This window comes from Suncus etruscus, chromosome 7 (genome assembly GCF_024139225.1).
Source record: "Suncus etruscus isolate mSunEtr1 chromosome 7, mSunEtr1.pri.cur, whole genome shotgun sequence".
Taxonomy (NCBI): domain Eukaryota; kingdom Metazoa; phylum Chordata; class Mammalia; order Eulipotyphla; family Soricidae; genus Suncus; species Suncus etruscus.
Window position 1 is genome coordinate 30,562,835 of NC_064854.1, and position 12,179 is coordinate 30,575,013.

Below are 12,179 nucleotides of genomic sequence, written 5' to 3' on the forward strand. Positions count from 1 at the left end.
TGAGCCAAGGATAGAACAGATCATGAGAATAAGGATCTGCCGAACTCAGGATGAGTCATGCATAAGTAAGCTGCCTCTCAATAAAACAGCTTAGTTCTGAAATGGGAAATTGTGTCTATTAGCTGTGTTTCTTTTTGTTGTTTGTTTTGGGCCACATCAGCTATGCTCAGGGCTTACTGCAGGGTCTGGCTCAGGAATCACTCCTAGTGGTACTAGGGGGTCAATATCTGGTGCCTGGGATTAAACCTAGGTCTGCTCTGTGCAAGGCAAGCACCCCACTGTTGTACTATGCCCCCAGCTCCACACTGCTGTAACTGGTTATAGATTCCTCTCCCATTAGCCAAACTTTGAACTACCTCCCCTCCCGTTTTATTCTCTTGTTACAAACTATTAAAATATTTGATTCTCAAACATAACTTTTGTGTGATTAGTTCCCAGAAATGAATGCAATGATAATGAGACGTTTCAACCTACCAGGAGATGTGGACAGAGCTCGACAATATGTATTACAGGTAAGATTGTTTTGAAAGAGAAAAGGGCAACTGCAGAAAAAGAATGCAGAGTTCCTTAGCCAAGTATTATAACATTAAATTTTAGATATGATGACGTCTGTTCAATTCTTGGATTAAAGGGAAAATGTATGATTTACTTCTAGATTTCTTCTCAAAGATTCTATTTAGTCTCAAGCAGGGTAATGTGCAGTCAGGATTGACATCTATTGTTCTGAAACCAGTACAGCAATTGTTCTCTCTGGACCCGTATTTTACTCCTAATAAAAGCCATTTCATACTTTCTTATGGTCTTAGCAAAATTGGCATTTAATTCATTCCATAGAATTGTTATCTAGTTATGGCTAAAAATAACCCTTTTCTTGCTTATTTTTTTGGGTCACATCAACATGCTCAGGGGTTACTCCTGGTGTTTGGGGTGCCACAGATTAAAACCAGGTTGACTGAGTGTAGGGCAAGTATCCTACCTGCTATCCTATCTCTTTAGCACCTCCCCACCAATGGTAATCAAAAAAAAAAAATTAAGCCAGCACAGGCAAACTAAATTTGACTAGATTCAGGGAATAAGCTTATTTCAGATATGTTTATCACATATCTTCAAAACTTTTCTGTAGAAGCTAAGGCATAATTTTATAGACTTTGATATTCATATTCATAGACTTTCATATTTGGGCATATTTTCACTAGATTCTTTCCAGAGTGAGCTGTTTATAAAATTTAGTCATTTGGACACCATTCAGTTATATGAATGAGCTGGAGTTAACGCTTTTTAGAAAGATGTGGTCTGAGATCTACCCTTAATGTAATATTTAAGGGGTTGAAAGGATAGTACATCAGGTAGAGTGTTTGCCTTGCACTTGGCTGACCTGGGTTCGATCTCTGGCATCCCATGTAGTCCCCCAAATGCCGCCAGTAATGATTCCTGAATGCAGAATCAGGAGCAAGGAACACCTGAGCATTTTGGAATGTGGCTACAAAACAAAACAAAAACTAAAAGATTTCAAATTTGCCTTCCAGCTTTTTAAAATTTCTAAAAGCTAAACCCCATTCAAGGGATAATTCTATACTGAACTTTAATTCCTATTCTATATTAAGCCTAATTACTTGCTTTGAATTGCCAGCTTTTCAGGTAATCTGAAGTACTATTAAGAACTCAATATTAGGGCCCGGAGAGATAGCACAGCAGCGTTTGCCTTGCAAGCAGCCCACCCAGGACCGAAGGTGGTTGGTTCGAATCCCGGTGTCCCATATGGTCCCCCGTGCCTGCCAGGAGCTATTTCTGAGCAGACAGCCAGGAGTAACCCCTGAGCACCGCCGGGGGTGGCCCAAAAGCCAAAAATAAATAAATAAATAAATAAAGAACTCAATATTAAAGGTAAGGGGAGTAAAATAAAGTTATAGATAACTGCCTTTGACCATGAGGTCCTAGGTCCAATCTCTGGTACTACAAAAAAAGAAATAAAAGGAATTCAGTATGAGAATTAAAGCTGGTAAGATCTATGTCTAGAAATGGTTTGTTTCTGTAAATAACAGTATTGTTAAAGGCAAAAGTGAGAATTTGGGTGTAAAAGGTAATAATTATAGATCATAGGTAAAACAAATTCTAGAAAATGTAGAAGAAACTTTTTGTTTTGATTTGGTTTGGTTTTTGGGCCACACCCTGCAGCATTCAGGGGTTACTCCTGCCTCTGCTCTCAAAAATTGCTCCTGGCAGGCTCGAAAACTATATAGGATCAATCCTGGATCAGCCATATGTAAGGCGAATGCCCTATCATTTCTGGCCCCAAAGCTTTTACAGGAACCCAAGAACAACAAATAAACTGCATTCATTGAATAAGATAAGAAACCATATTCAGCAGTGCTCTGGACCTATTCATGGCAGTACTCATGGGACCATATTCATTGAGGGATTGAATTGATGTGAGCTGCATGAAAGGCCTTACCTCCTGTACTCTTATTATCTCTTCAGCCCTGAAATGAACAAAGATGAAACTATTGCAACTGATTATAGACAATTCATTTCAAACTGTTGAGGGAATCTTACAAAATATATACAATAAGGAGTTAAAATGAGCATAGCTCTCAAAACAGTGTAGTCATACTAAGTGAAAAGGCCAGAATCAAATAATATTCACATGCAAAAAGCAAAAATATCAAAACTGGCTCTGAGCAGAGCAAAAATTGGGTGCTACAGGTAGTGCTGTTAAGACTCTCCCAAGTGTGGAGGAAACATTTTTTAAGTTTTTGTTTTTGCCACACCTGGTAGTACTCAGGGGTTACTCCTAGTGGTGGTGCTTGGGAGACCATATGGGATGCTGGAGATTAAACCCAGGTCAGTCGCATGCAAGGAAAACACTGTACCCACTGTACTTACTATTGTTGCGGCCTCAACAGAGGAAACATTTGAAATCTAGAACCCTGTAACCACAGTCAACTGTTCACTAAATATAAATACAAAAAGCACTAATAACTAAAATCAGATTTCAAAAGATTGGGGTCATAGGACTCCTAAGTACAGGGGAAGGGAGAATAACATGCTTTTTAAAAATACATAAAAGACCGGGGAGAGGAATCAAATCAGAGCTGCACAAGGCCTGTGTTCAGTCTCCACACTACTGATTCCCCAAGTACACCTGGTCTGACCCTGCTAGTCTCCAGTGCTCCAGGGCCCACCCAAGTAGCACTGCATCACTATGGCCAAGCACTCAACTATCCAATCTGCAATGCCAGGCAGTCTACCTCTGAGAATCCCTTCATGTCCCCCACCAAGAAAAAGAGATAATGGGGCCCAAAGAGATAGCACAGCGGTGTTTGCCTTGCAAGCAGCCGATCCAGGACCAAAGGTGGTTGGTTCGAATCCCGGTGTCCCATAGGGTCCCCCGTGCCTGCCAGGAGCTATTTCTGAGCAGACAGCCAGGAGTAACCCCTGAGCAACGCCGGGTGTGACCCAAAAACCAAAAACCAAAAAAAAAAAAAAAGAAAAAGAAAAAGAGATAATGGACTAACAAGGTCATTAAAAAGTCAATTTAGCATGCAGCTGAACATAAGAGCTAGAAAACTAAATAATGAATAGTATTGATGAAGGCCATGGAAATTACAGGAATCAGGCGATCCTTCTCCAAAAAGGGTAATTCATCCAGAAGTGGGCTTCTGTCCAAGGCACAGAAAAATAAAATGTGTCATATTGTGAGTCACAGTTTATGTCAATTGGTAGAGGAAATGAGAGCCTTTTACCAATAATGTTAGAAATAGTCTATTCGGAATAACAGATTTCATGAATAATGGAACGTGGACCCACTGTGCAGAAAACAAAATTATAGGTACATGGCTTGATACTGCAGTTAACATGCTATGTCATGGAAATTAGAAACATGCTGTTTCTATTTGGGGGCCACACCCAGCTATGGTCAAAACTTACTCTTGGCTCTGTGCTCAGGGATCACTCCGAACTGGGCATGAGGCATCCAAATATGATGTCAGCAATTTAATCCAGGTTAGCTGTGTGTAAGGCAACTGCCTACCTACCAACCTCAACATTTTTTTTAACATTTGGCTTCTAGAAATAATCACTACTTTTGGAGATTTAGATCCTGAAGCCCTGGCTTCACCCCCACTCCAACCCCATTTAAAAAAAAAGAATTAAGGCCAGAGTGATAGCACAGCTGGAGGGCATTGCCTTGCATGCAGCTGATCCAGGATGGACAGACGATGGCTCAAATCCCATATGATCCCTCGAGCCTGCCAGGAGTGATTTCTCAGCACAGAGCCAAGAGTAACCCCTGAGCACAGGCAGGTGTGACCCCCCCCCCCAAAAAAAAAAACACCACACAATGACAAAAATTAAGAATTAACAAAAATTGCTATTGGATAGAGTGCAGGTACTTCTATAGGTGTACTTACAGAAATAGGACGAGCAGTAGTATTCTCATCTTACACTAGGAGGAAGTCAATGCTATGCAGCAAAGGCTATCAAAGAACTACAGGCAATGTGTTTACAAGGAGCTCAGAGATATGCCTCACATGGTAGAGCACAAGCTGGAGGCCCCATGTTCAATCCCTGTAACACCAGACCTGCTATCCTCAACTGAGCAATGCCCGATGACCTCTAAACTACTGGGGCTAGTCTTGACCACTACTTAGTCTTAGTATAACACAACACTAACAATAGATGTTATTTGTGGGGTGTTTTTTGCTTTTGGTTTTTGGGCTACACTCAGTGGCGCTCAGAGGTAACTCCTGGCTCAGTGCTCAGAAATCGCTCCTAGCTTGGGCAAGGGACCATATCGGATGCTGGGGATCAAATCCAGGTCCATCCTGGGTCGGCCTACTGCTGTGATACCACTGCAGCCCCAGTTATTTGTATTTTTAAATGATCTTAGAAGCACAGAAAAATAATAAACAGCAAAGATGAGAATGTGTATCAGCTGTAGAACATATATGACAGCCTGGGTTTGATTTCCAGCACTACAAAAAATTAGCCAAAGGTAGGCTGATGTCTTTTGAAGGAGAAAACAATTTCCTTCTAAACTGTTCTATACTTTTGTTACAGTATTTAATGACTTTTTTGTTTGTTTGTTTCTGGGTCACACCTGGCGGTGCTCAGGGGTTACTCCTGGCTGTCTGCTCAGAAATAGCTCCTGGCAGGCACTGGGGACCATATGGGACACCGGGATTTGAACCAACCACCTTAGGTCCTGGATCGGCTGCTTGCAAGGCAAACACCGCTGTGCTACCTCTCCGGGTCCTAATGACTCCTTTTAAGGCTTTAGATTTCTTAATTTATTTCAAGCTATGGTGCCTAAAAGGAAAAAAGGGGAAAGGAAAGAGGGAGAGGGAAGGAGAGAGAAAAGTGTCTGCCATTAGAGGCAGCCTGAGGAGTGGTATGATGGGGAGTGAAACTGAGAACATGGGTGGCAGGAAATGCACACTAGTGAAAAGGTGGATGTTGGAACATTGCATGACTGAAACTGAACCATCAACTTTTTGATACTGCACTTCAGTGATTTAGTAAAATCAAATTTTAATTTATTTCAGACAGATAAATGCTTTTCACTTAACTAATATTTAAGAAGGAGATAAATGGCTGTTTAATATTGCATGTTAATAGGATGAAATATGCCTTAATCTGGGGAGCATTTAAAAACGCAACATGTTTAAGGGAGAACATGAGGCAGAGTTTGGCTACTTTACCTCATCTCAAAATGTGCTAACTTATTAGAGCTGATCCAATGGATGGTCTGATTTGGGTTTTTTGTCTTTCAGAGTGACGGTGTGCAACAAACAACCTACCTCGCCCAGCAGTACTGTCATGAAGCAATAAAAGAAATCAGTAAACTTCGACCATCCCCAGAAAGAGATGCCCTCATAAACCTCTCAGAAATTTTGCTCAGAAGAGATAAATGACAACTCTTTGATACTTCTGGCAGCTATTTTACCAGACTGTGCCTAAAGAACTTTCTGGAATATACTTTGCTTCATGTGCAGATAACCAAAAAGCATTTCAACCTTATGAATGGGCAGTTTTTTTTATTGCAAATTTTTCAGAAAAATTTTAAATGTCATTAAACCACCTGATTCTGTCTAGTCCTATAAATTCTAATCAAAGTTATCCTGTGAATTTTAGGTGGTATTGTTTACACTGTTAAATCCACATGTAAAGCCATTTCACAAATAAATAATAATAAAAATAAGATGGTGCATCTTGTTTTATCATGGGGTAAAGGCCAAAAAACACTAAGTCCACATTTCAGTCCATTATCCAAAACTGCATATAGGAGAATGGTTTATTATAAAAGACTGTACATAAAATTTAGACACCAGGTTATGTACAAGAGATCATTCCACTGGAAAAAAAAATGAAAGTAGCTAGCTGAATACTAGTGATACTGAAATCTTGTATAAAATTAACAAAGGCAAAATGCATATGCAATAGTCACATTGATCTTTATAGCAATAATTGTCTTTAATTTTCAGAAATGTTTTGTACTAATCTTACCATTTACTATCCTTATAAGTCTGAAACACCCAGTACATAACAGTAATTTGAAATCCAAACAAATCCTCACTACACAGAAACCCATCCTTGAGTGCTCTACTTTAATGTCCTAGGCAATAAAGAATTATACAGAAAATAAGAGAAAACATCCCTCTAACCTTCCCTTAAATAAGAGGAGACACAGAAAGTGCACGTGTTGCATTTCAATTATGCCAAAAGACGATACAAATCTGCTGATAAGGTATATATTCCTCTTTATTGATTTAATACATGACCCACCTTTCCCCAACTATTTTATTTTTAAAATCCTTTTGTTCCTAGTGCCGATAATGGATTAAATAGTGCCTGTTCAAAGATCAGTTGCATTCACTTCTATAAAACAAATATGTAAAAGATAATTATAATTTTCTTTCATTGGACCAGAATGATATATGACAGTCCAGAGAAAAACTTCAGTAATTGCTTAACTGTAGCAATCTTGAAGAATTTTTCTTATAGAATATGCATACTTCGATACATTTTCTTAGCTTTGAAAAAGTTATTTTAGAAAAAAAATTCAGTAGATTGACTTGTAAATAACCAGATTTTAAATCTGCAAAAATCAGTCACATTGCTATTGGGACAGTGAGATAAGGCTAAAATATTTTTCCAAGGTAAATATATTGAGAAAATAGAACCATAATTCTGCAATAAATCAGTATCATTTATTCTTTTTTTTTTTTTTTAAAGCAAACCAGTGAAGAAAAGGACAAAAACCTTTGGTTCACTTATATATTTATGAATGGAAAAAATTTATAATGAAAATTCATTCATTAAAAAACTTAGGTACAAATCACAATGTTACAGATAACCCTTTGTTTCACATGGAGACCTTAGAGACTCAGTTCATTTCAAGAGACCTCGGTACAAATACTCCAAGTAGATATTACACAAATTGGAAGCATCTTGGATTTTTTAAGTATATTTCATTACATGAATTTGTATGCATGCTTTAAACAAATAGTATATTTGAAGAATGAGATAGTCTAAATAAAAGTATGACCAGCACCAGCTTTTAAGTTTTCTGATTTTAGTATTAGTTTGACATAGCATTAGTAACATGCTGAACATGTAATGGAACCATCTGAATCATGATTTGTTAAATATTATACCCCACATCCCCAGAATATTTAAGCTGGTCATAGAGTTAACAATATGTAAGTATATTAAGCATAATCAGTAATGGACAGTGTCTGTATAAATTGTTCTTTAGCAAAACAGAAACTGCCTCAAAGATTTATGCTTACAGGTAGACATTCAATTATACCAATAAAACAGCATGTCCTGAAAATATGGGCACATTTTAAGACAATTCTGTTAACCATAATAGTCCCACAGTATGACACAGTAATAGAAGAACCTACTCTTAACGCAAAAAGTTTAATCAGTATAGTGCATGATTGATTCAACGTAGTTCCCAGGGAACAGACCAGTCACTCGATTGCAGACTCCTTCATACCATCCATCATCATTCTTCTTTATTACATAAATGATTGCACCCTCCATAAATGATAGCTCATCATCCTTGTCTTTTGTGTAATCATATATTGCCACAACTAGAAAGAGAAAAGTTGAGATATCACCAGTGTACAATATAGAATATTTCATCACATTTAATTTCAATGCTAATTAAATATAATGACAAAATCAACTATATTTGAAGTTTTTTTTGTTTGTTTTTGGGCCACTCCCAGTGGTGCTCCGAGGGTTGGTGACTCCTGGCTCTGTGCTCAGGCCATTCCTGACAGTGCTAGGAGGACCATATGGGATGCCTGGGATCGAACCTGGGTTGGCTGCTTGCAAGGCCTTACCCACTGTACTACTGCTCCAGTCTCTAACTGAACAGTCTAAATTATCACATCATAAATATAGGCAGGTTTGGTCTTAGTGTCAAACTAAAAATTCATTCAGACTAAAGACATCAATAGCTAACAATCTAGGAAATATCTCTAAATTTTAGGATTTTATTAATTTTCTCGATGAACTTATTCAAATACCTACTAAGCTCGAACCAAATTCAAAGCATCAATTTCTTCAAAGTAACTTACTTTGAAGGCAAAGCTGCCAAGTTAATCAACAACTTGCATTGTGTAATTTGACTTTAGTGGTAACAGAGACTGTGGGCACATCCAATGGTGCTCAAGAGCTATTCCTACCTCTGAGTTTAGAAATGACTCCCAATGTCAGCTGAATGCAAGGCCAGCATTACCTGCTCTGCTTTATCTCTGGCCAATTTGCAAATAAACCATTGGGGGGGGTAAAGCTCAATTTTTTGTTTTGTTTTGTTTTGTTTTTGGGTCACAACCGGCAGCACTCGGGTTACTCCTGGCTCTATGCTCAGAATCACTCCTGGCAGGCTTGGGGGACCATATGGGATGCCGGGATTTGAACCACTGTCCTTCTGCATGCAAGGTAAATGCCCTACCTCCATGCTATCTCTCTGGCTCAAGCTAATTCTATTTAATCAAAGAAAGTATTCATATAAATGTGGGTGGATATGGAGGGTATTATGCTGAGCAAAATGAGTCAGAGAAAGAGGAACACATGGGCCCGGAGAGATAGAACAGCAGCGTTTGCCTTGCAAGCAGCCGATCCAGGACCAAAGGTGGTTGGTTCAAATCCCAGTGTTCCATACGGTCCCCCGTGCGTGCCAGGAGCTATTTCTGAGCAGCAGCCAGGAGTAACCCCTGAGCACCACCAGGTGTGGCCCAAAACTTAAAAAAAAAAAAAAAAAAAAAAAAGAGGGACATAGGATGATTGCATTCATTTGTGGGATATAAAAAAAAGATATTATTGTATTAATATCCAGAGAAAATAGAGTTGAGGGCCAGGAGGACCAGTCCATTGTAAGAAGCTTGCCACAAATAGCAGGGTAATGCAGTTAAAGCAAAGAAGGGACCACCACTATGACGATAGTTGAAAATAATCGCTCTGGACAAGAATTGGGTGCTGAGTGGAGATAAAGTGATATGCATGGTACCCCTTTTAGTAATTACTATAAACCACAATGTCTTTAAAATAAAAAGGGAAAAAGAAAAGAGAAGAAAAATGTCTGTCAGAGTCAGGCAGAGAATAGGTTAGGGAGAAAACTGTGGATACTAGTGGTGGGAAATATGAACTGGTGAAAGGATGTTGTACATTGTATGATTGAAACTCAATCATGAACAACTTTGTTAACTGTGTGCCTCATGATGATTCAATTAAAGTTTTGCACGTGGGGGGGGGGGTTGTTTGTTTTTTCTTTTTTGGTTTTGGGACCACATACCGTGACCATCAGGGGTTACTCCTGGCTATGCATTCAGAAATAGCTCCTGGTTTAGGGGACCATATGGGATACCGGGGATCGAACCCAGGTCCGTCCTGGGTCAACCGCGTTCAAGACAAATGCCCTACCACTGCGCTATCACTCTGGCCCCTTGGTTTTTTTGTTTTTTTGTTTGTTTGTTTGTTTAAAGAAAGCAGACTGCCACGTGCAGTGTCTCATTTGGATGTGTCTGGAGTCTTGGAAGCGTGACTACCCTACATTCTCCTACAAATGGACCTTGAGAGCTTGTTTGGAGGTTCTATCAAGGGGATACAGCTACTCGTATACCCTCGACCTAAGAACGGGTCCTCTTCCATCGAGTGCGAAGCTCCAGGAGGGATGCACATGGAGTGGTGAGGGAGGAAGGGGACAACCGCCTAGCCAATCAGATCAGCCGAATCAACCCAGGTGATAAATGGGATGAAAGATGTCGCATTCAGACCACCCTTACATCCAAGAATTTTTATGTAAAAAATAGAAGTGGGAAAAAAATATTCACATAAATATAATAAATTTAGATGAATTTAGGGAGAACTCAGAAGAAAGCAAGAGGGTAAGGATGAATATGAGAAAGTAAAGTAATAGAGGACCAGGAGACAGGGCTTCAGTTATATTAGTGATGTGGGAAAGTGGTATATATGCAAAGCACAGACTCAACAATAATGAAAAACATGAGATCTAAGCTACAATCACCAAACTTTGTAATATGCCCATCAATGTGACAGGCAGGCATGTGGTAGGGACGAGATATGGAGTGCAGGAGCACTATTGGAGGTAAGTTGACACTGGTGGTAGATCTGGTGTTGAAATATTACATAATTAAAACACAACACTCAAGAACTGTGTAAATCATGGCTCTTTGATTAAGTAAAACCACATATGATTCCCCCCAAGTAAGACAAGTAGTGATCCCTGAACAGAAGAAAGCCCTGAGCACTGCTGGATGTGCCACCCTTCCAAACCCCCAATGTAGGCAAACAAGTTACTCTCCAATTATCATTTAAAATCATCTTAGAAACTGTAATAAAAACAAGATTTGATTGTTTTCCACCCACTTTTCTAATAAAATTAAGAAAAAAATCTTCCCTTTATATAGAAAACATAAGGGGGAATTTTATTTAAATCATCTTGGCTGGGAAGGCTGAAAAACACTGGACGTAGCTCAAAATTCTGCAATTAGGTTACCTTCCTTCCCATCAACTTGATGATGTACTCACCTTTCTCGATATAATTCTTGGGAGCCCAAGCAGGATCCCCGTCTGCATATGGATCATTGTATTGGACTACCGCAGCCTCTTCATCTTCATAATCCACAGGGGGTGGTGGTGGTGGTGGTGGAGAGTCATCAAACATAGGGATATCATCTGGTGGAGGAGGTGGTGGTGGTGTTGGACTATCAGCAACTAAAAAAAATGGAGGTAATTACTTGAATCAGAAATTAGAATAAAAGGAAATTCACAAATGGCATTTATGAAAGTTCTAATTCATATCAGCATGCACTCTAATAAAACATGCAATGATTAGAAATAAAAGCTTGGTGTGTTAAAGCTTCTGTTACTCTTAGGAATAATTTTGCAATAATAAAACAAGCGAATATAAGGGTATTAGGACATTAGAAAGTACTACAAATTAATGCAGGAGGTTAGGAGACAATATCTGTGTTTTTTCTAAGAATCATAGGTAAAGAAATTTTCTTATTCCAAGGCTCAGATAAGAAAAAAATGTCACCCTTACACTTCTTAAATAAGACCTATGTTTCTTTTGTCAACTGAACTACAGAGGGGAAGAGTATTTGTTATTTTTATTTTAATGGACAAAAAATAAATGTTGCGATATTAGGTCTACTATTAAGTGTAGTATTCTAGCATTTACATTTTAATAAGAGAAAACTTAAGTAATTCCAAACAAGTAGAAACTTTGAATTGTTTTCAAAATGTCCAAACTAATGCTCAATTTTTTAATGTAGAAAACAATTAAAAGTTTTGTATTACAACAAGTAAAATATATAAATAGGATGAGAGGAAAAAACTAGATCTAAAGATCAAATTTTCTAAGACTCTAAACCATAATACAGATTTTTAAAACAAATGGTTAAAAGAGGATGTAATGTAAAAACAAAAACAGAAACGATCCTGTCATGCAAAAACAATTAATGAATCATCTGAAATTCTAGATGGTTATGGTACGTACATGTGTGATTTTAAAAAAAAAAGTTGTAAACAGAGACATGGGGAAATGTCTAGAACTGTGTTCACTGAACGAATATATCAGGTAACAGATGCTCCCAATATTAAGGAATTCTAAGTTCGCACACAACTAATTCTTAATTTAA

General features: G+C 38.4%; 2 protein-coding genes across 9 annotated transcripts in view; one reads left to right on the forward strand and one right to left on the reverse strand.

Moving 5' to 3' along the window:
- The window catches only part of PDSS1 (decaprenyl diphosphate synthase subunit 1), a 42,492-nt gene extending 36,293 nt beyond the window's left edge, over positions 1-6,199 (forward strand). Inside the window, exons 9-10 of the mRNA XM_049777539.1 lie at positions 432-512; positions 5,772-6,199. Of these exons, the coding sequence (XP_049633496.1) occupies positions 432-512; positions 5,772-5,912 (222 nt within the window). The 3' untranslated portion in view covers positions 5,913-6,199. The remainder of the gene's footprint in view (positions 1-431; positions 513-5,771) is intronic.
- A 60-nt stretch (positions 6,200-6,259) lies between these two features.
- Positions 6,260-12,179, reverse strand: part of ABI1 (abl interactor 1) — a 103,780-nt gene continuing 97,860 nt past the window's right edge. For all 8 annotated transcript variants that reach the window (XM_049777794.1, XM_049777789.1, XM_049777793.1 and 5 more), the window contains 2 exons: positions 11,065-11,250; positions 6,260-8,099 (listed from right to left, as the gene is read on the reverse strand). In XM_049777794.1, coding sequence (XP_049633751.1) covers positions 7,924-8,099; positions 11,065-11,250 — 362 coding nt within the window. In that variant the 3' untranslated portion in view covers positions 6,260-7,923. The remainder of the gene's footprint in view (positions 8,100-11,064; positions 11,251-12,179) is intronic.